Source organism: Mustela nivalis (assembly GCF_964662115.1).
Source record: "Mustela nivalis genome assembly, chromosome: 1".
NCBI lineage: Eukaryota > Metazoa > Chordata > Mammalia > Carnivora > Mustelidae > Mustela > Mustela nivalis.
Window position 1 is genome coordinate 157,446,147 of NC_139020.1, and position 23,038 is coordinate 157,469,184.

The 23,038-nt window shown below is 45.2% G+C and overlaps 1 protein-coding gene across 5 annotated transcripts in view; it reads right to left on the minus strand.

The window, feature by feature from the left end:
- Positions 1-23,038, minus strand: part of ALDH1L1 (aldehyde dehydrogenase 1 family member L1) — a 136,411-nt gene that overhangs the window by 34,499 nt on the left and 78,874 nt on the right. For 3 of the 5 annotated variants that reach the window (XM_082746176.1, XM_082746174.1, XM_082746175.1), the window contains 7 exons: positions 21,134-21,281; positions 19,198-19,317; positions 17,822-17,949; positions 13,934-14,084; positions 12,700-12,770; positions 2,018-2,123; positions 581-668 (listed from right to left, as the gene is read on the minus strand). In XM_082746176.1, coding sequence (XP_082602302.1) covers positions 581-668; positions 2,018-2,123; positions 12,700-12,770; positions 13,934-14,084; positions 17,822-17,949; positions 19,198-19,317; positions 21,134-21,281 — 812 coding nt within the window. The remainder of the gene's footprint in view (positions 1-580; positions 669-2,017; positions 2,124-12,699; positions 12,771-13,933; positions 14,085-17,821; positions 17,950-19,197; positions 19,318-21,133; positions 21,282-23,038) is intronic. The other 2 variants (XM_082746177.1, XM_082746178.1) reach the window with 2 other exon arrangements.

Consider the following 23,038-nt stretch of genomic DNA (forward strand, 5'->3'; position numbering starts at 1 on the left):
GAAGTATGGGGACAAACAAGCACTTTTCACAAATTTAATCAATTTTAAAAGAGAAAGAAAAACTGTAAAGTATAAAGGGGATACTCTAACAATCAAGAAGAGACTCAAAAAGGAATTACTTATAAGACATTATTAATATAACTCTAGGTCAATATATTTTAAAATGTGTGCAAGAAGAGACAACTTTTCCAATAAACTAGACTACTAACCACAGAAGAAACTAAAAAAGCATTCATGTAATACCTCCCCAGATGCCCTAACCCTAGATAAATTCTCTCAAACTTCCAAGGGCAGATAATTCCCAAGTTATATACTTTATGCCAGAGCACATACAGACATACAAAAAGAAAAGGAAAACATTTGGGGCAGCATTTAAAGCTAGAACACTTTCAGGTGTGTGTCTATCCCACCACAGGAGAGGGCGTCTCCACATCAGGCTGGCCACGTCCACTGGATCACTGTGTCCCTGGTTGCTCTGCCCCACTAGAGTATCTCATGCAGCAAACCCTGTTCTGACCAAGAAAATCTCCAGCTGCCTGGAGCCCTGGCACCCCCAGATGCCCATGTCCACATTCCTTACCAGATCCCGGGAGGATGTTGACCACACCCTTTGGAATGCCAGCCTTCAAGGTCAACTCTGCAAACTTCAAGGCTGTGAGTGGGGTCACCTGAGGAGACAGGAAAGAAGACTGGGTCAGGAGGGATTGGGAAGTGAGGTTCTTCCATCCTCTCCCAGCAGCCTAGATAGCAAGCAGGGAGAAGCAGTCATGGCAGGAAGACCATCGAGGTAAGCGCCATCATAGTGGGTATTGGCAACCCAGCCAGCTTTCCCCAGGGCTCCAGTGGAAAGCTGGGAGTAAGGCCTGCTTCCTCATGTACCTTGTAGTGTCTTCTCCTGGCAGGCTCCAGCTCTGTGGCCAGGCCTGGCCTCTTCCTAAATGTTCATACCCCCTTCACTCGGGCAGTGGGGAGTCCCAGGACAGACTGGATGCACTTCGTGCCAGATTCTGATTACCTCCTCATTACTGGTGGCCGTTCCTCTCCTCTTGGCCTGCCAGCAGCCATTCCTCTTCGGGCCCAGGTAATATTCCTTGTAAAGGTTGGCTTGTGCCCCACCTACCAGTGAGCCTCAGAATCACCACATTTATGGGGTGCTGGCCCTGGGAGAGCATAGGCTTGTCGGGGGCTCTTCCAGGGACAGTTGCCTGGATCTGTGCACACCACCGCAACACTAACAGAGGAGTTATGGGTCAACTCATAGGGTTGCTGTGATGCTCAAGAAGCAAATACATGCAAATTTTTAGTATAATTTGTTATATATTAAAATGCTTTAGGAGTTCCTGACTTAGTGTGAATACTGTAAATGTCAACTGTTGTTATTGCTGGTTTTTAAATTATAATACTTTTAGAGCCAAATTGCCTCAAAGCAGCCAGGGGAGCAAGAGACCTCCGGGGCATACTGTCCAGAGCCCTATGATAGAGCATCTCACCTTCAGGTCCTAACACCACTGGGGGCAGGTAGGGGAGGGGCTGCTACTGCAGCTGAGGCTCATTCAGAGTGTCCTCATCCCAGGGGGACCCTGCTCAGGCCCTTCCAGACTGTCTGAGTGACCCCAAGGTCCTATCTCTGTAGCTTCTCTATAAGGAACTGGGTTTCAGTCTCAGAGCATGAGGCCTGGACAAGGGTTACCAAACAAGGTTTATGCTCCCCCAAACCCAGAGTTCTGGCACCTGTGGAGAAATCCCTGACTGTTTACCAAGCAGCTATAGGTACAGGGTTGGCTAACCTGACTTAGCCACTCTACCGATGAAAGAACAGACTGCCTACAGCCCCCACTGGTCCCTGCCGCATGCTGCCTCTGACAGAATGGGACCCAAAGAAGGCCAGCCTTCATCAGCAGTACTGCTCCTCTCTTGGGGAGAAACCAGTCCTGGGTGGACACCTGTCTCCTTTATAGGGTGCTTACCAATACCCTCTACAGCCCACACGCCCTGCCCAGAACATGCCCACACCCACCTGGGCAGGCTTGATCACCACTGTGTTCCCAGCAGCCAGGCAGGCAGCCGTCTTCCAGGAGAGCATCATCAGGGGGTAGTTCCAGGGGATGACGATGCCACAGACCCTGCCATACAAAACAAGAGGGACTCTGTCTCCCCATGCAGCCTGAGGGCCGGAGTGCACCTCCCAGTGTCTTCTCTCCCAAGCCGACACCCACTCGGCTGTGCTCCACTCACTCCACTCCACTCCACTCCATAACACTCCACTTCAATCCACTCCACTCCACCCCACTCCAGGCTTCCTGATATGGAGCCAAAGGTCCCTGAGAGATAGCTCATCCCTGGCTTACCAGTCCCTGATGGGGCAGTATGTTCAATCTGGCAGTAGCCCCTACTGTCACTACGTATGTATCTTTAGGGTAAATACCAGTAGTGCAATTGCTGGGTCATAGGATAGTTCTATTTTCAACATTTTGAGGAACCTCCATGCTGTTTTCCAGAGTGGTTGCACCAGCTTGCATTCCCACCAACAGTGTAGGAAGGTTCCCCTTTCTCCGCATCCTCACCAGCATCTGTCATTTCCTGATTTGTTAATTTTAGCCATTCTGACTGGTGTGAGGTGATATCTCATTGTGGTTGTTTTTTTTTTTTTTTAAGATTTTATTTATTTATTTGAGAGAAATCACAAGTAGATGGAGAGGCAGGCAGAGAGAGAGGGAAGCAGGCTCCCTGCTGAGCAGAGAGCCCGATGCAGGACTCGATCCCAGGACCCCGAGATCATGACCTGAGCCGAAGGCAGCGGCTTAACCCACTGAGCCACCCAGGCGCCCCTCATTGTGGTTTTGATTTGTATTTCCCTGATGCAGAGTGATATGGAGCACTTTTTCATGTGTCTGTTGGCCATCTGGATGTCTTCATTGAAGAAATGTCTGTTCATGTCCTCCGCCCATTTCGTGATTGGATTATTTGTTCTTTGGGTGTTGAGTTTGCTAAGTTCTTTATAGATTTTGGACACTAGCCCTTTATCTGATATGTCATTTGCAAATATCTTCTCCCATTCTGTCAGTTGTCTTTTGGGTTTTTTTAACTGTTTCCTTTGCTGTGCAAAAGCTTTTGATCTTGATAAAATCCCAATAGTTCATTTTTACCCTTACTTCCCTTGCCTTTGGCGATGTTCCTAGGAAGATGTTGCTGTGGCTGAGGTCGAAGAGGTTGCTGCCTGTGTTCTCCTCAAGGATTTTGATGGATTCCTTTCTCACATTGAGGTCCTTCATCCATTTTGAGTCTATTTTCGTGTGTGGTGTAAGGAAATGGTCCAATTTCATATTTCTGCATGTGGCTATCCGATTTTCCCAACACTATTTATTGAAGAGGCTGTCTTTTTTCCATTGGACATTCTTTCTTGCTTTGTCAAAGATTAGTTGACCATAGAGTTGAGGGTCTATTTCTGGGCTCTCTATTCTGTTCCATTGATCTATGTGTCTGTTTTTGTGCCAGTACCATGCTCTCTTGATGATGACAGCTTTGTAATAGACCTTCAAGTCCGGAATTTTCATGATATTTATTCTTTCAGTATAGCACTTTTTAAAAATTAATTAATTTATTTTCAGCATAACAGTATTCATTATTTTTTTCACCACACCCAGTGCTCCATGCAATCCGTGCCCTCTATAATACTCACCCCCCGCCCCTTCAAACCCCTCATATTGTTTTTCAGAGTCCATAGTCTCTCATGATTCACCTCCCCTTCCAATTTCCCTCAACTCCCTTCTCCTCTCTAACTCCCCATGTCCTCCATGCTTTTTGTTATGCTCCACAAATAAGTGAAACCATATGATAATTGACTCTCTCTGCTTGACATATTTCACTCAGCAGAATCTCTTCCAGTCCCGTCCATGTTGCTACAAAAGTTGGGTATTCATCCTTTCCGATGGAGGCATAATACTCCATAGTGTATACCGACCACATCTTCCTTATCCATTCATCCGTTGAAGGGCATCTTGGTTCTTTCCATAGTTTGGAGACCGTGGCCATTGCTGCTATAAACATTAGCAGATGGCCCTTCTTTTCATGACATCTGTATCTTTGGGGTAAATACCCAGGAGTGCAATGGCAGGGTCATAGGGAAGTTCTATTTTTAATTTCTTGAGGAATCTCCACACTGTTCTCCAAAGAGGCTGCACCAACTTGCATTCCCACCAACAGTGGAAGAGGGTTCCCCTTTCTCCACATCCCCTCCAACACATGTTGTTTCCTGTCTTGTTAATTTTGGCCTTTCTAACTGGTGTAAGGTGATATGTCAATGTGGTTTTCATTTGAATCTCCCTGAGGACTAGTGATGATGAACATTTTTTCATGCGTCTGAGAGCCATTTTAATGTCTTCATTGGAGAAGTGTCTGTTCATATCTTCTGTCCATTTTTTGATATGATTGCCTGTTTTGTGTGTGTTGAGTTTGAGGAGTTCATTATAGATCCTGGATATCAACCTTTTGTCTGTACTGTCATTTGCAAATATATTCTCCCATTCCGTGGGTTGCCTCTTTGTTTTTTTGACTGTTTCCTTTGCTGTGCAGAGCTTTTGATTTTGATGAAGTCCCAAAAGTTTATTTTTGCTTTTGTTTCCTTTGCCTTTGGAGACATATCTTGAAAGAAGTTGCTGTGGCTGATATCGAAGAGGCTACTGCCTATGTTCTCCTCTAGGATTCTGATGGATTCCTGTCTCACATTGAGGTCTTTTATCCATTTTGAGTTTATCTTTGTGTACGGTGTAAGAGAATGGTCCAGTTTCATTCTTCTACATATAGCTGTCCAGTTTTCCCAGCACCATTTATTTAAGAGACTGTCTTTTTTCCACTGTTACTTTTTCCTGTTTTGTCAAAGATTAATTGACCATAGAGTTGAGGGTCCATATCTGGGCTCTCTACTCTGTTCCACTGGTCTATGTGTCTGTTTTTATGCCAGTACCATGCTGTCTTGGTGATCACAGATTTGTAGTAAAGCTTAAAATCAGGTAACATGATGCCCCCAATTTTATTTTTGTTTTTCAACATTTCCTTAGCGATTTGGGGTCTCTTCTGATTCCATACAAATTTTAGGGTAATTTGCTCCAGCTCTTTGAAGAATACTGGTGGAATTTTGATTGGAATGGCATTAAAAGTATAGATTGCTCTACGCAGTATAGTCATTTTAACAATGTTTATTCTTCTGATCCAAGAGCATGGAATGGTCTTCCATCTTTTTGTATCTTCTTCAATTTCTTTCATGAGTGTCCTGTAGTTCCTTAAGTACAGATCCTTTACCTCTTTGGTTAGGTTTATTCCCAGGTATCTTATTTTATGTTTATTCCATGTTTTTCGTGCTATAGTAAATGGAATTGATTCTCTAATTTCCCTTTCTGTATTTTCATTGTTAATGTATAATAAAGCCACTGGTTTCTGCACATTGACTTTCTATCCTGCCACGTTGCTGAATTGCTGCATGAGTTCTAGTATTTTGGGGATGGAGTCAGTATAGCACTTTTAAAAACATGTCATCCCTACACCTTGAGAACAATGACCATCTGTGACTATTATATCTTCAGTGCCTGACACAGACTTAGTGCTTAATAAATGTTTGTTGAGTGAATGACTGGTAGGCCAAATTTCATATTTTCTCTGAACTTAGGTTTTACATTTCTAAAATTAAAAAATATATACAATTAGATTTCTTCGGCTGAAAAAAAAGGACTCTCGTAATAAATATTCATTCATACAACAAATACCTATTGAGCACTTACTTTGTGCCAAGTAATTTCATCACTGTAGCAGTTTTAGGAAACTGTCATTATATCGCCCAATCCAGGAGCATGGAACATTTTCCATTTCTTTGTGTCTTCCTCAATTTCTTTCATGAGTACTTTATAGTTTTCTGAGTATAGATTCTTTGCCTCTTTGGTTAGGTTTATTCCTAGGTATCTTATAGTTTTGGGTTCAATTGTAAATGGGATTGACTCCTTAATTTCTCTTTCTTCTGTCCTGTTGTTGGTGTAGAGAAACACAACTGATTTCTGTGCATTGATTTTATATCCTGACACTTTACTGAATTCCTGTACAAGTTCTAGCAGTTTTGGAGTGGTGTCTTTTGGGTTTTCCACATATAGTATCATATCTGCAAAGAGTGATAGTTTGACTTCTTCTTTGCCAATTTGGATGCCTTTAATTTCCTTTTGTTGTCTTATTGCTGAGTCTAGAACTTCTAGTACTATGTTGAATTGCAGTGGTGATAATGGACATCCCTGCTGTGTTCCTGACCTTAGCGGAAAAGCTTTCAGTTTTTCTCCATTGAGAATGATATTTGTGGTGGGTTTTTCATAAATGGCTTTGATAATATTAAGGTATGTGCCCTCTATCCCCACACTTTGAAGAGTTTTGATCAGGAAGGGATGCTGTACTTTGTCAAATTCTTTTTCAGCATCTATTGAGAGTATCATATGGTTCTTGTTCTTTCTTTTATTGATGTGTTGTATCACATAGATTAAATCAATCAATGTGATACAACACATCAATAAAAGAAGTTGAGAGACTGTCTTTTTTCCACTGTTATTTTTTCCTGTTTTGTCGAAGATTAATTGACCATAGAGTTGAGGGTCCATATCTGGGCTCTCTACTCTGTGGATGTTGAACCACCTTTGCAGCCCTTGAATAAATCCCACTTGGTCGTAGTGAATAATCCTTTTAATGTACTGTTGAATCCTATTGGCTAGTATTTTGGTGAGAATTTTCAAATCTGTGTTCATCAAAGATATTGGTCTATAGCTCTCTTTTCTGATGGGATCTTTGTCTGGTTTTGGGATCAAGGTGATGCTGGCCTCATAAAATGAGTTTGGAAGTTTTCCTTCCATTTCTATTTTTTGGAACAGTTTCAGGAGAATAGGAATTAGTTCTTCTTTAAATGTTTGGTAGAATTCCCCCGGGAAGCCGCCTGGCTCTGGGCTTTTGTTTGTTTGGAGATTTTTGAATACTGTTTCAATCTCCTTACTGGTTATGGGTCTGTTCAGGCTTTCTATTTCTTCCTGGTTCAGTTGTGGTAGTTTATATGTTTCTAGGAATGCATCCATTTCTTCCAGATTGTCAAATTTATTGCCGTAGAGTTGCTCATAGTATGTTCTTATAATTGTTTGTATTTCTTTGGTGTTGGTTGTGATGTCTCCTCTTTCCTTCATGATTTTATTTATTTGGGTCCTTTCTCTTTTCTTTTTGATAAGTCTGGCCAGGGGTTTATCAATCTTATTAATTCTTTCAAAGAACCAGCTCCTAGTTTTGTTGATTTGTTCTTTTTCTTTTTTTTTTTTTTTTTTTTTGGTTTCTATTTCATTGATTTCTGCTCTGATCTATATAATTTCTCTTCTCTTGCTGGGTTTAGGGTTTCTTTCTTGTTCTTTCTCCAGCTCCTTTAGGTGTAGGGTTAGGTTGTGTACTTGAGAAAGGCTTGTACCACTATATATTTTCCTCTCAGAACTGCCTTTGTTGTGTCCCACAAATTTTGAACCGTTGTATTTTCATTATCATTTGTTTCCATGATTTTTTTCAATTCTTCTTTAATTTCCTGGTTGACCAATTCATTCTTTAGAAGGATGCTGTTTAGTCTCCATGTATTTGGGTTCTTTCCAAATTACCTCTTTTGGTTGAGTTCTAGCTTCAAAACACTGTGGTCTGAAAATATGCAGGGAATGATCCCAATCTTTTTATACTGGTTGAGACCTGTTTTAGGACCAAGGATGTGATCTATTCTGGAGAATGTTCCATGTGCACTAGAGAAGAATGTGTATTCTGTTGCTTTGGGATAAAATGTTCTGAATATACCTGTGTTGTCCATCTGGTTCAGTTTGTCATTTAAGGCCTTTATTTCCTTGTTGATCCTTTGCTTGGATGATCTGTCCATTTCAGTGAGGGGAGTGTTAAAGTCCCCTACTATTATTGTATTATTGTTGATCTGTTTCTTTGATTTTGTTATTAATTGGTTTATATAGTTGGCTGCTCCCACGTTGGGGGCATAGATATTTAAAACTGTTAGATCTTCTTCTTGGACAGATCCTTTGAGTATGATATAGTGTTCTTCCTCATCTCTTATTATAGTCTTGGGCTTAACATCTAATTGATCTGATATATGGATTGCCCCTCCTGCTTTCTTCTGACGTCCATTAGCATGGTAAATTCTTTTCTACCCCCTCATTTTAAATCTGGAGGTGTTTTCGGGTTTAAAATGAGTTTCTTGGAGGCAACATATAGATGGGTTTTGTTTTTTTATCCATTCTGATACCCTGTGTCTTTTGATTGGAGCATTTAGTCCATTAACATTCAGGGTAACTATTGAGAGATATGAATTTAGTGCCATTGTATTGCCTGTAAGGTGACTGTTACTGTATATGGTCTCTGTTCCTTTCTGATCTACCACTTGTAGGCTCTCTCTTTGCTTAGAGGACCCCTTTCAATATTTCCTGTAGAGCTGGTTTGGTGTTTGCAAATTCTTTCAGTTTTTGTTTGTCCAGGAAGCTTTTAATCTCTCCTTCTATTTTCAATGATAGCCTAGCTGGATATAGTATTCTTGGCTGCATGTTTTTCTCATTAGTGCTCTGAATATATCATGCCAGCTCTTTCTGGCCTGCCAGTTCTCTGTGGATAAGTCTGCTGCCAATCTGATATTTATACCATTGTATGTTACAGACTTCTTTTCCCGGGCTGCTTTCAGGATTTTCTCTTTGTCACTAAGACTTGTAAATTTTACTATTAGGTGACGGGGTGTGGACCTATTCTTATTGATTTTGAGGGGTGTTCTCTGCACCTCCTGAATTTTGATGCTTGTTCCCTTTGCCATATTGGGGAAATTCTCTCCAATAATTCTCTCCAATATACCTTCTGCTCCCCCTCTCTCTTTCTTTTTTTTCTGGAATCCCAATTATTCTAATGTTGTTTCATCTTATGGTGTCACTTATCTCTCAAATTCTCCCCTCGTGGTCCAGTATTTGTTTGTCCCTCTTTTGCTCAGCTTTATTCTCTGTCATTTGGTCTTCTATATCACTAATTCTCTCTTCTGCCTCATTTATCCTAGCAGTGATAGCCTCCATTTTGGATTGCACCTCGTTAATAGCTTTTTTTATTTCAACTTGGTTAGATTTTAGTTCTTTTATTTCTCCAGAAAGGGCTTTTTTATCTCCCGAGAGGGTTTCTCTAATATCTTCCATGCCTTTTTCGAGCCCGGCTAGAAACTTGAGAATTGTCATTCTGAACTCTAGATCTGACATATTACCAATGTCTGTATTGATTAGGTCCCTAGCCTTCGGTACTGCCTGTTCTTTTTTTTTGTGGTGAATTTTTCCGCCTTTTTTTTTGTCCAGGTAAGAGTATATGAATGAGTCTATTTTTGTGTGTGGTGTAAGGAAATGGTCCAATTTCATTTTTCTGCATGTGGCTGTCCAATTTTCCCAGCACCATTTATTGAAGAGGCTGTCTTTTTTCCATTGGACATTCTTTCCTGCTTTGTTGAAGATTAGTTGACCATAGAGTTGAGGGTCTATTTCTGGGCTCTCTATTCTGTTCCATTGATCTATGTGTCTGTTTTTGTGCCAGTACCATGCTCTCTTGATGATGACAGCTTTGTAATAGAGCTTGAAGTCCGGAATTGTGATGCCACCAACGTTGGCTTTCTTTTTCAATATCCCTTTGGCTATTCGAGGTCTTTTCTGGTTCCATATAAATTTTAGAATTATTTGTTCCATTTCTTTAAAAAAGATGGATGGTACTTTGATAGGAATTGCATTAAATGTGTAGATTGCTTTAGGTAGCATAGACATTTTCCTCACACCACACACAAAAATAGACTCAAAATGGATGAAGGGCCTCAATGTGTGAAAGGAATCCATCAAAATCCTTGAGGAGAACACAGGCAGCAACCTCTTCGACCTCAGCCGCAGCAACATCTTCCTAGGAACAATGCCAAAGGCAAGGGAAGCAAGGGCAAAAATGAACTATTGGGATTTCATCAAGATCAAAAACTTTTGCACAGCAAAGGATACAGTTAACAAAATCAAAAGACAACTGACAGAATGGGAGAAGATATTTGCAAACAACATATCAGATAAAGGACTAGTGTCCAGAATCTATAAAGAACTTAGCAAATTCAACACCCAAAGAACAAATAACCCAATCAAGAAATGGGCAGAGCACATGAACAGACATTTCTGCAAAGAAGACATCCAGATGGCCAACAGACACATGAAAAAGTGCTCCATATCACTCGGCATCAGGGTAATACAAATCAAAACCACAATGAGATATCACCTCACACCAGTCAGAATGGCTAAAATCAACAAGTCAGGAAATGACAGATGCTGGCGAGGATGTGGAGAAAGGGGAACCCTCCTACACTGTTGGTGGGAATGCAAGCTGGTGCAACCTCTCTTGAAAACAGCATGGAGGTTCCTCAAAATGTTGAAAATAGAACTGCCCTATGACCCAGCAATTGCACTATTGGGTATTTACCCTAAAGATATGAACGTAGTGATCCAAAGGGGCACGTGCACCCGAATGTTTATAGCAGCAATGTCCACAATAGCCAAACTATGGAAAGAACCTAGATGTCCATCAACAGATGAATGGATCAAGAAGATGTGGTATATATACACAATGCAATACTATGCAGCCATCAAAAAAAATGAAATCTTGCCATTTGCGACAACATGGATGGAACTAGAGCGTATCATGCTTAGCGAAATAAGTCAAGCGGAGAAAGACAACTATCATATGATCTCCCTGATATGAGGAAGTGGTGATGCAACATGGGGGCTTAAGTGGGTACGAGAAGAATAAATGAAAGAAGATGGGATTGGGAGGGAGACAAACCACAAGTGACTCTTAATCTCACAAAACAAACTGAGGGTTGCTGGGGCGAGGGGGTTTGGGAGAAGGGGGTGGGATTATGGACATTGGGGAGGGTATGTGCTTTGGTGAGTGCTGTGAAGTGTGTAAACCTGGTGATTCACAGACCTGTACCCCTGGGGATAAAAATATATGTTTATAAAAAATATAAAATTATAAAAAAAAAAAGAGTATATGAATGAGCAAGTAAAATACTAAAATGGTGGCAACAACCCCAGGAAAATATGCTTTAACCAAATCACAAGAGATCCCAAATCGTGAGGGGGGAGATAGGGGATAAAAAGAGGTTCAGAAAAAAAGAAAGAAAATGAATAAAGAAAAAGTATAAAAAAGAAAAAATATATATATTAGATAAACTAGTTAAAAAAGGTTAAAAAAGAAAAGGGTAAAAGTTAAAAAAAATTTAGCAGAAGAAGAGAAAAAAATTGAAAAAGAAAAAAAATTAAATTAACTGCAAGACTAAAGAATCATGGGGAGAAAGCCATGCTTTGCTTTCTCCTCCTCTGGAATTCTGCTGCTCTCCCTGGTATTGAAACTGCACTCCTTGGTAGGTGAACTTGGTCTTGGCTGGATTTCTTGTTGATCTTCTGGGGGAGGGACCTGTTGTAGTGATTCTCAAGTGTCTTTGCCCCAGGCAGAATTGCACCACCCTTACCATGGGCTGGGCTGAGTAATCCGTTTGGGTTTGCCTTCAGGAGCTTTTGTTCCCTGAGTTCTTTCCTTAAAGTTCCGGAGGACAGGAATGAAACTGGTGGCCTCCTGGTTTCCGGCCCGGAGGAGCCGAGAGCCCGGGGCCCCACTTCTCAGTGTGCTCTCAGAGAACAGCGCCCAATAACTCCCGTCTGCCTGACCTCTGGCCACGCTCTGAGCTCACCGAGCCTGTGACCGGTTCAAGGTAACCCCGAGCTGTGAGCTCACACTCGGCTCTGTCTTTGTAGCTGGCTTCCCCGTTCTAATACCTGTAAGCTCTGTGACACTCAGACACCCCTGATCCTTCTGTGACCCTGCGGGACCTGAGGCCATGCTGACCCCGCGTGGGCTTCACCCCGGTTCAGCCTCTGGAGTGACGTCCCTCAGTGCAACAGACTTTTAAAAGTCCTGATTTTGTGCTCTGTTGCTCTGCTTGCTGGGAGCTGGCCCCTCCCCCCGGGGTCTATCTTCCCGTCGCTTTGGATTCACTTCTCTGCCAGTCCTACCTTTCAGAAAGTGGTTGATTTTCTGTTTCTAGAATTGCTGTTCTTCTTCTCTTCAATATGCCATTGGATTTGTAGGTGTTTGCAATCTTTAGATAAGCTATCTAGCTGATCTGCTAGCTGAAGTAGTGTCAGCCAGCTACTTCTCTACCATCTTGACTCCTCCCCTATTTCTCTATTATTTTATTCCTGTTCCTTGGTTCTGTGTATTCTTTGTTTTTATACACATTCATCATTATGATCTTTCCAGAAAAAATTTTTCAGGTTCACCCTCTATGATCTTGACTGCTAGAGGGTTATTGAGGGAATTAAGTAAAATTATACTTATAAAGTCATTACAACAGTGTCTGGTACAGAGCAGGTACTTTGGGAATGAAAGCTGTTTCATTTGCTAGAATGTAAGTCCCCTAAGGATAGGTATTCTCATCAGCTCTGATCATCACTGTATCTCCAGCACCTGAACTGCCCAGCACATCGTAACCATCCAATAAGTAGACATGGGAGAGATATGCAGAAAGGGGATGAGTGTCCACACAACATACTGTACGAAAAGCACCCATTGTGTGGAGAATCTTCACCCTGTGCTGTGACTCACCCAATAGGCTCTTTCCTGGTCAAGGTCAGGTTGCGGTTTGGTCTGGCATGGTTGATAGGGATGGTGGAGCCCTGGAAGAAGCATGGGGTCACTGAGAGGGGAATCCATGGTTTCCTCACCCATTCCCCCTGGGCAGCCAGACTGTGCCTGGAGCTCAGAATTCAAGAGTCTTGTCTGTGGCCTGCAGCCCCCATGAACCAGACAGGTAAGAGACCGAAACCTTCTGGATTATGTATGACAGGGGTATCTGAGGAATCCAGACACAGGTGGAGTGGGCAGCCAACAGGTGTAAGATGTCTGCTACACAGAGCCTGGCAGAGTCCTCAGATGGGAAGTTGGTCCTGGTACAGGTAAGCTCTCTGGCTTTGACACTGGGGCAGAGAAAAGGGGAGTGAGAAGCCAAGTTGCATCTGGAGAGTGTGCTAGTCCAGGAGGGCCCATTTAGGGGCAGTTCTAGCCAGCAGCGATACAGCAGCAAGAGGAGCAGAAGGTGGGCCTTCCATCACACCTGCACCCTCCACCCCATGGAAAGGACACAAGGCATGAACCTCAAGTCTGGCACAGACCCATGAACCCACCAGTGATAGGTGTCCCATCACTGCCTATAGTGGGCCAATCTCTGAAAATGGGTCCCACGGTCCCACTCTGATCCCTGGGATCTGGGAGATGGTGAGCTACTCCTTCTGCGAAGATGCAGAATGGCACAGTTGGCCTTAGGAAGAGATGATGCAGGTGTCCCCAGCACCACCTCAGGAGCCCCCACAAAGGCAAAGTTTTCTCCGTTCATGGCAGATGGATGCCAAGCCTGAAAACAGCAAGGGAATGGAGGGCTGAGGCAAGGGTCAGAGCAAGGCCTGCAGTAGCTGACAGCAGCCCCTGCCAGCAGCCAGCAAGGACCTGGGCCTCAGTGCTCCATCAACAGGAGCTGGACTCTGCCAACATTTCTCCAACATCTGAATGGGCCTGCAGGCAGGGTCTCCCCAGAGCCTCCAGCCAAAGCCCAGCCTGGCCACACCTTGACACTATCCTTGGGAAACCCCCGGCATGGAACCCAGCCCAGCCTGCCTGGACTGCCCATCTGCAGAAGTGATAGCTGATCAATGGGGTTGTTTTAGGCCAATAAGCTGTGGTTGTTTGTTATGCCACAGGTGGGCTAATGCATTGCCCTCAGAGTTTCCTGCTGGGCCCAGCCTCCTGTGTGAACTCACTTGGTGGGCAGGAGCCTCAGCCTCACCTGAATCTTGTCACACCAGCCAGCAAAGTAGCGGAAGGTCTGGATGGACATGCCCACATGGGTCTTCAGGGCCAATGTGTAGACAGCACCTCCATCCAGAGCCTCAATGGTGGCCAGCTCCTCCTGATGCTGTTCCATGAGGTCTGCCAACCTGGCCAACAGGTGGGGTGCAGAAAGGAGGGAGATGGGCTCAGGCCTGGAGTAGCCTGGCCTGTTCTTTGAAGGCCCTTCTTCAGTGAGTCAGGGGTTCTTCCTTGCACTCCCAGCTCTGCCACACTCTAATGTGCTGACCTCAGTTTCCCCATCTGTGAGATGGGACAGTAAGGTTTCCTTTGCAGGATGAGTGTGAGAATGGTGCCCTTCTTGTCTCTCTCACCTCTCTTTTCCTTTCTTCCTTCCTAAAATTGATTCCTGTTGATGGATTAACTACTTCATAATGGTGCTTACAAATGATCCTGCAAAACAGTCCCTCTGCCTCTCTAATAAGGAGGTCACCATTTCAAAAGGCCACCCTGTCTGTCTCAGGACAGCCTTGACCAGGGGAAAGCATGTCTGGCTTCAAGCACCAGCCAATCTGGTGGAGTATGCCCCCAAGGATGGCATCTGTGGGGAGGGCGGGATGGGGGCTATGACGGGAGAGATGCAAGGAAAGTTGCATCTACACAGCCCTTCTTAAGTGGGAGCACTCTGACAGCAAGCTGACCTTCCATGCTTCTGGTGGGTATGCTGCTATGGGTAGCCTGGGAATTAGGACTCTTCCGCCTTCCCTGATGTAAGGGAGTTCAGGGAGAAGCATGCTCAGAGGGCAAGGTGGACAGAGGAAGGTGGAGACCACAGATCTAGAGCAGCTCTCAATCTTGTACATGGGGGAGCTCTAGCCCAGAGACAAGTCTGGGACCAAAGCCTGCTGAGCCGCTCCTCTCCGCACATAGCTGTAGCATGTCTTAAACCCCCAAGTACACACTCACACTCTCCGGGAAGCCAACCTTCACCCCACATCAATAACACCTCCCTGCAGTGTCCTCCTAGCACCCTCCGTCTTTCTTCAAACCTCACCTGACTATTACAGATACCCACTTAGGCAAGTATTCTGGTACTATCTGCCTTCCTCTGAAGGCTGGTACAGTATTTGGTCTCCTGCTCCCTCCTGGGCCTCCTACACCCACCAGGCACACAGTCAGCATGCGGCACAAGGCTGGTGAGTGAAACTGGACCAAACAGATATGAGCGATCTAGTGGCAGAGCCACACTGTTACCTCAGAGACGATATATACCCAGGTAATTCTCTAGCTAAGAATAACAAAGGTGTCAATCACTCTTTGAGAACTATTCTAGACCAGATAAGGAAAACACCATGTTGTGGCATTTCAAGGACTAGGGTTTCATCAACTAGAAAAACATGTGCCTAAGGTATAAATCTGTATTACAAATAAGCCAAAGATGGCCTCTGTGTATTGGCCCCTTGCTTGTTCACATCCTCATCGCAGCGTGAGACTTGCCAGCTCAGACGCTTGCCAGCTGCATACACACTTATATATCCAGTTATTTTAAAAATAGTCCAAACAAGCAGACTTTGAGCCATTTAGAGCCTTGTTGCTTTGTATCCTCCAGGAACCTTACTTGACAGCTGTTATCATTGGTGAGATGGACCACAGTTATAACTGCTGCCCTTCCCAGCACTCTGACCCAGAGACTCCTGTTCTGCTACAGAGCAACAGGGCCAGAACATGGGAGCCCCCTCCTGGATCTCTTGAACCCCAAGAGTTCCCTTGCACCCTTCCCATTCTGGGTAGGGGGCCCCCACTACAATCTCTGGAGGGCCTCCCACTATGGGGGCACCACCCCATGAAGCCTGTTGCATTTTACTACTTCTCATGGCCATACCTTTTCCTTTGACCAGCCCCAAATCCCTCCAACTCTGCCAGACAATGTCACACACATGTGATGTGGCCATGTCATAAGTCCCTAGCATGACTATCACCCTAGCAAACCATTTGGGAGGCTATTCAAAGACAGCTGAGTGAGACTGTTCTGTTGTCCACTTTATTAAGCTGCTGCTCTACCTCCCAGAGTCCTGTCTCCAGAAAGTGCCAGTGGGGAAAGCAGGGGAAGCAATCTTCATCAACCCACAGGTCTGCTGGTTGGAAGTAAGGAAGGGAAAGGGTGGGGTGCCAGGCCCCTGGCTCCTTAACAGCAGTATGGGCCACCACCACATTCCTGGCTGTGGACTTAAGGGGGTGTCTGAACACAAGGTGACAGCTTACCACAGATTCTCTCACCAATTTTTGGTAGTCCCGCTCTGGTAGCTGGGACACTGGCTCTCCAGGTTCCTGAGAAGCTCAATCCCTCAGTGGTTCTTGGGGGCTGCCTGGTGACTTTATATAACACTTCTTTCTGGTTATTTCTTCCCAACTTACCCCTACAACGCATTCTGTATTCCATAGTATCTACCCATGGCCTTTTTCCCTCATTGAACGAGGGGCTCCCCCCTCCTGGGCCAGCAATGGGTACACCTCCACCATGGGGACTGGGAGACTACATGAGGCAGGTACCGGGTTATTGGGAGCTCTCAGGCCTGGCCTCAAGACGTGTGTCCAAGCAGTCCAGGACTGTCTTTACAGTTGTGCAGGAACCAACAATTCCTCACTGTGGTGTGGCCAGTGGTGCTATTATGGCATATACCACTAGAAGGCAGCAGAGAACCTCAAGGAAAAAACTTCTGGCCCAGCACATTGTGCCAGGGGAGTCTCTGCTTCAGGGCCAGAAGGCTCAGCACCATAGCCTGGGCTTGCACATTTTGGTTCTGCCTAACCTGGGGGCTCTAGGAAGCCAATGGCTTCCTAAAATTGATGGACTCTTCAAGGAGTCTTGAAACAAACTTGAGTTATGGCAGGCTGGGCGCACCTCCCTAAACCCCACAATCTCTGTTCCATTTTGAAACCATACAGTCCCCCTCCCCCACCTCTGGTCCGCTGTGCTGGGGGCTGTCCTGGGGGGTCTGTCCTCCGGAACAGGAAAAAAATGGCATTCTGACTGCAAGGCCAAGACAGGTTCTCTCTCCCACCAGATGACAAGCACATTTGGACCACATCATGACCAGGCTGTATGCCTGACAACTTCCCCAGGACCTGGAGCACAAAAGCCGGGTTCCTGAAACCAGCTTGCTCACCAGTCTTTTCAACATTGCTTAATTCATCTGCCCAGCAGACCCCTTCTAGAAACATTACCCCACTTCCTTGAGGGTGGCTGCTCTTCCCCCATTGGGACCACTTGGTTGTAGGGGAGCAGTATCTTTTCTCCAGACCTTATTCCCACCCCATTCTCAGAAGTCCTTCCCTAAGATCTCTGATGGAACTAAGGGGAAAGAATCCCTTCTGCCCCGGTTTAAGAAACAAACAAACAAACAAACAAACAAACAACAAAAAAAAAAAGACAGAGAAGTGTGCGATTCTGGCAGTTAGTGTGGAGCTGGGCAGGTGACCGCAGACAGAACAGGCCCCATCCTTCCTTTGCTGTCTTCTGCATGAAGTGGCCTGATCCTGCCTCTGGCCAGTCCACTCCAGGTAAATGCTGTCCTGAGTCTGCCCAGGACCATCTGTTAGCTTTGCCAGTCTGCTTCTCCGATCTGATCAGTACCTTCACTTTTGCACCCTCTCATCTTCTAATACACTGTCCCCTCCACTGAGGACACCTTTCCCCTCAGGGCTACTTGTGTCTGGCAAAACCCCTCCTGACTCTCAAGCCACTTCCTCTGGAGCCTTTTCTCAGCCTCAGGCCTTGGTTGAACAAACCTGTCCAAGACTCTACCTTCCCCCTGGTAGGACCCAAGCATGCAGCCCCAACCCAAGCTGAAGGTCGGGGGCTGACAGGAGGTTGTGGGGCTCTCACCTGTACAGGAGCTGGCCCCGATCCCGTGCATTGATCTTCCCCCACAATCCGTTCTCAAAGGCATCCTTAGCGGCAGCCACTGCCTTATCAACATCACTGACCTGAGCCAGGGACACCTGGCAGATGACCTGTGGTGGAGCGGAGTTGTGAGGTCTTCCCTGGACTCCATGTACAAAGAAGCCCCACACCACCCACTCCCCTGGCCACCTGGGAGGGCTCATAGGGCATGGTTGGCCAACGGCAGGAAAGGCAAGGGCCTTCAGAGAGACCTACTGTGTTTCCACACACCAGGATCCTTCTTTGCCTTGTCACTGAGCCCAAACAGGGCAACAGACTCAGGCTCCAGCTACAAGGCTGAGGATCAACTCTGTTTTCAAGCCAAGAATAGAACCCATTAATTCAGTGAGTCTGAGGTGGAAGGTTTATTTCTTTAGTCTCGACACTGACTGTGGCAGAACCATTCCTGTCCCCATCCTTGCTCTGTGTCCTGACAGTGCTCACCTGCACTACAGGGCAGGCTCTCACACCTCCTTCCACCTGGGCTTGGCAGAAGGGAAACCCAGGAGGAGACAAAAGTGAGAGGAGTGAGGCTAGCACCTTGCTGGTCACCACAGGTAGGCTGCACCCTCCCTGCCCAAGGCCCTAGCACCCAGGCAGCCCTGCCCACACAACCTCCCTTCTGGGATTCTCAAAACAGGCCTTAAGGTGGTAACAGCTCCCAATTTCTGCCTGAGAGTACTGCATCCCCTTTTGTGTGTCCCCATAGCCTTTCTACTCCTTTGTCCCCCACTTTCTTTAAATTCCCCTCAAATGACCCACTTCGAGTGTGCTGTTTTCTGCAGGCCCTAAGAGATGCTATAGGGTGGGGCAGAATGGAAAACTATCAGCATGCACATGTTGGAGTAAGTGTTGTTTCAGGTAAGTGTATGTGTAAGAGAATACAATATGTGTGTACTAGGGTCATGACATAAGAGGATCACGGTCAAGACAGTCTGACAAACACAGGATATTCAAGGAAGAATTTCCCAACAGTGAGGTGTACACATATTCGAGAAGGTAGGGGCCATGCTATGGCTATTGTATGGAAGAGGAGGGAATGGCTTTATTTCCTCTTTGGGGCAGGGGGCAGAGTTTAACTCTGTTCCAGTCTCTGAAGCAGGCCCAGGCTTTTAGAATCCTCCTGACTCCTTCCCAGTTCTCCCTTCTGGGCCATTCCTGTAGGGAGACTGGAAAATGACTGCAACCCTTTTGCATCCAAGCAGAGGCCCACCCCCAGGCCAGAATCCCCAGATGCCAGGTGGGGGAGTAGATGGGAGAAAAGGCCATGGGGTGAGTAGAGAGGAGAAAAGGTAGGAGGGCACACCAGGTCTGCTCACACTTCCGTCTGTCGGGTTGATGGTCTCATAGGTCTTGGCACCTTCAGCACCCACAAACATGCCCCCAATGAAGAGCTGGTGGGGCATTCGGAGGGTCAGCTTGTTCACTGCCTTTTCCACCTGGGAAGGGAGTTTTTGCAGGTGTTAGCTGCAGTGTGGACTCTTCACAAGGTGCATCAGTAATGGATACAAACCCACAGAGACACAGGAAACTCTCATAGTCAAAGAATAACCACTTGTGCACATACCACACACACACACACACACACACACACACACACACACACACACACTGCCAAGGGGACCAGGGCCCAAGGTTCCTCAGCCTTTTCAGATCCCTTTTGCTGAAACTGGTCCTGCTGCCTTCCTTGGTCCAGTGAGCTATTATGTGTACAGTGGTGGCAGCTGAGTGATAAGAAGAGATGGCACAGAATCTGAGGACAGACTGCTTGGGCTAGGACCCCAGTCCTGACATTTACCCGCTGTGTGACCTCAGGCTGGTGGCCTGGCCTCCACATGTAGGAAGTGCCAGCTGGTAGACAGATACCTGTCACTCACCAGACATGATGCCAACTCCACTGCTCACTTCCCTATAGACCTGAAATTTCACACTGAATGCATTCCCTGGGTGTCATTCCTCTCCTGAAATTTGTTCACTTGTCCACAATCCCAAGGTGAACCTCATCCATCCTGGCCACCTGGCCACCTTCTTCATCTTTTGTTCCAAACAAACTATCCCACTGCTAAGTCCTATGGGGGCTGGTACCCTACCAAGATACCTCAGGATGATTTTTCAAGAATTTGCTTTAAAAATAAGTTTGTGGGGGACCTGGGTGGTTCAGTCGATTAAACATCTGCTTTCAGCTCAGGTCATGATCCCAGCATCCTGGGACTGAGCCCCTTATCAGGCTCCTTGCTCAGTGGAGAGTCTGCTTCTCCCTCTCTCTCTGCTGTTCTCCCAGCTCATTCTCTCTCACTTTCTCTCTCTCAAATAAATAGAATCTTAAATATATATGTATATAAATTTGCAACTATGTTATTACACTTCCATCTATACAGTTGAATGTATAGGATCACTTGTTTTGCTTATTAGAAAAATATTCCCAATCCCCTCTTTCTCCCCTTTACCTCCCTCTCTCTCTCTCTTCTTTTCCCTCTTTTGGCATTGTCACAAAGGGAATTTAATGCAGGCAACTTGTGGTACAGGTGATGAAAGAGCTGAGAGGCCAGGAGTCAATCCAGAGATTGATCCAGAGATTGACCCAGAGACTGACAACACTTGAAGCCCCAGCCATTACTAGACTAGAAGGACAAGGAAGTGATGGTACCAGAACTAGGGTCTAGAGATCCCCAGAGGAACTAGAGTTCTGACAGAGTGGTCTGGCAGGGCCTAGAGCCACAGCAGAGATGAGGCTACTATTGGGAAAAACCACCAAAGGAGAAGGAAGGTGAGAAGTATACTGTAGAAGTCTCTTCTTAATACCCTAGTCTCAGGGCTTCTGGGTGGCTTAGTCAGTTAAGCATCAAACTCTTAATTTCAGCACAGGTCATGATCTCAGGGTCATGAGATTGATCCCATGCTAGGTGTGAAGCCTGCTTAAGATTATTTCTCTTCTACTCCTTCTTCCTCTCCCCACCTTGCTTATGTTCAATTGCTCCTAAAATCAATCAATCAATCAATCAATCAATCCTGGGTTTCATGTCTTGAGGGTCAGAATTTGTCCTAAAGATAACAATCTCCTCTGTTGTATTTTCCTAACTGTACTGGCATCCTCAGGGTATCCAGGGTTACCAGAGAGAGCCTAGAACACTGAAGGTGGGTTCTTAGGTGCCCTGGCTTCCTGATGTCCAGGTCACCCCCATGTGCCATTGTGTTTCCACATATGTGGGTGTCTGAGGGGTCTGCAGGGCCAAACCCATGTGGAGGAATACTCACATAGTCAATGATGCACTTGTTGTCTTTGTCGTCCCCTCGCAGCTTTCTCACTAATAGCTGGATAAAGTCCCCAAAGGTGGTTGCCATGTAAATATCTTCATTTTCTAATTCCAGTCCATCACACAGCTCCTTCACTTCCTCAACCAGTCTGGGAAAAAAGAAGATGGAAAAGTGAAAGAATGGGAAGAGGCTTGGCAGAACTGCATCGCTGTAGTGGTAGAGGTCATGATGCCAAACACAGTTTCCCAGAACAGACTTTCATCTCAACACCAAAGTGTGAGTGTTAGTTTAGAACTGGGGTTCAGAGCCCAGTCCATGGATTCAGAAGGCCCTGGTTTCAGGTTCTGGTTCCATCACTTACTGATTAGTGACCCTGGGCAAGTGAAAAACTTATGCACCTTAGTTTCTTTGCTGTACTACTGGAATAGTAATAACTCTTCCACCAGTTTCTTTCTTTCTTTTTTTTTTTTTAATTTCTTTTCAGCGTAACACAATTCATTGTTTATGCACCACACCCAGTGCTCCATGCAATATGTACCCTCCATAGTACCCACCACCTGGCTCCCCCAACCTCCCACCCCCCACCCTTTCAAAACCCTCAGATTGTTTTTCAGAGTCCATAGTCTTTCATGATTCATCTCCCCTTCCAGTTTCCCTCAACTCTCTTCTCCTCTCCATCTCTCTATGTCCTCCATGTTATTTGTTATGCTCCACAAATAAGTGAAGCCATATGATAATTGACTCTCTCTGCTTGACTTATTTCACGCAGCAGAATCTCTTCCAGTCCCATCCATGTTGATAAAAAAAGTTGGGTATTCATCCTTTCTGATGAATGGAGGTATAATACTCCATAGTGTATATGGACCATATCTTCCTTATCCATTCGTCTGTTGAAGGGCATCATGGTTCTTTCCACAGTTGGGTGGACTGTGGCCATTGCTGCTATAAACATTGGGATTCAGATGGCCCTTCTTTTCACTACATCTGTATCTTTGGGGTAAATACCCAGTAGTGCAATGGCAGGGTCATAGGGAAGTTCTATTTTTAATTTCTTAAGGAATCTCCACACTGTTTTCAAAGTGGCTGCACCAACTTGCATTCCCACCAACAGTGTAGGAGGGTACCCCTTTCTCCACATCCTCTCCAACACATGTTGTTTCCTGTCTTGCTAATTTTGGCCATTCTAACTGGTGAAGGTGGTATCTCAATGTGATTTTAATTTGAATCTCCCTGAGGGCTAGTGATGATGAACATTTTTTCATTGTCTGTTAGCCATTTCTATGTCTTCATTGGAGAACTGTCTGTTCATGTCTTCTGCCCATTTTTTGACATGATTATCTTTTTTGTGTGTGTTGAGTTTGAGGAGTTCTTTATGGATCCTGGATATCAGCCTTTTGTCTGCACTGTCATTTGCAAATATCTTCTCCCATTCCGTGGGTTGCCTCTTTGTTTTTTTTGACTGTTTCCTTTACTGTGCAGAAGCTTTTGATCTTGATGAAGTCCCAAATGTTCATTTTCGCTTTTGTTTCCTTTGCCTTTGGAGACATATCTTGAAAGAAGTTGCTGTGGCTGATATCGAAGAGGTTACTGCCTATGTTCTCTTCTATGATTCTGATGGATTCCTGTCTCATGTTGAGGTCTTTTATCTATTTCAAGTTTATCTTTGTGTTCAGTGTAAGAGAATGGTTGAGTTTCATTTTTCTACATATAGCTGTCCAATTTTCCTAGCACCATTTCTTGAAGAGACTGTCTTTTTCCCACTGTGTATTTTTTCCTGTTTTGTCAAAGATGATTTGACCATAGAGTTGAGGGTTCATATCTGGGCTCTCTACTCTTCCACTGGTCTATGTGTCTGTTTTTATGCCAGTACCATGCTGTCTTGGTGATCACAGCTTTGCAGTAAAG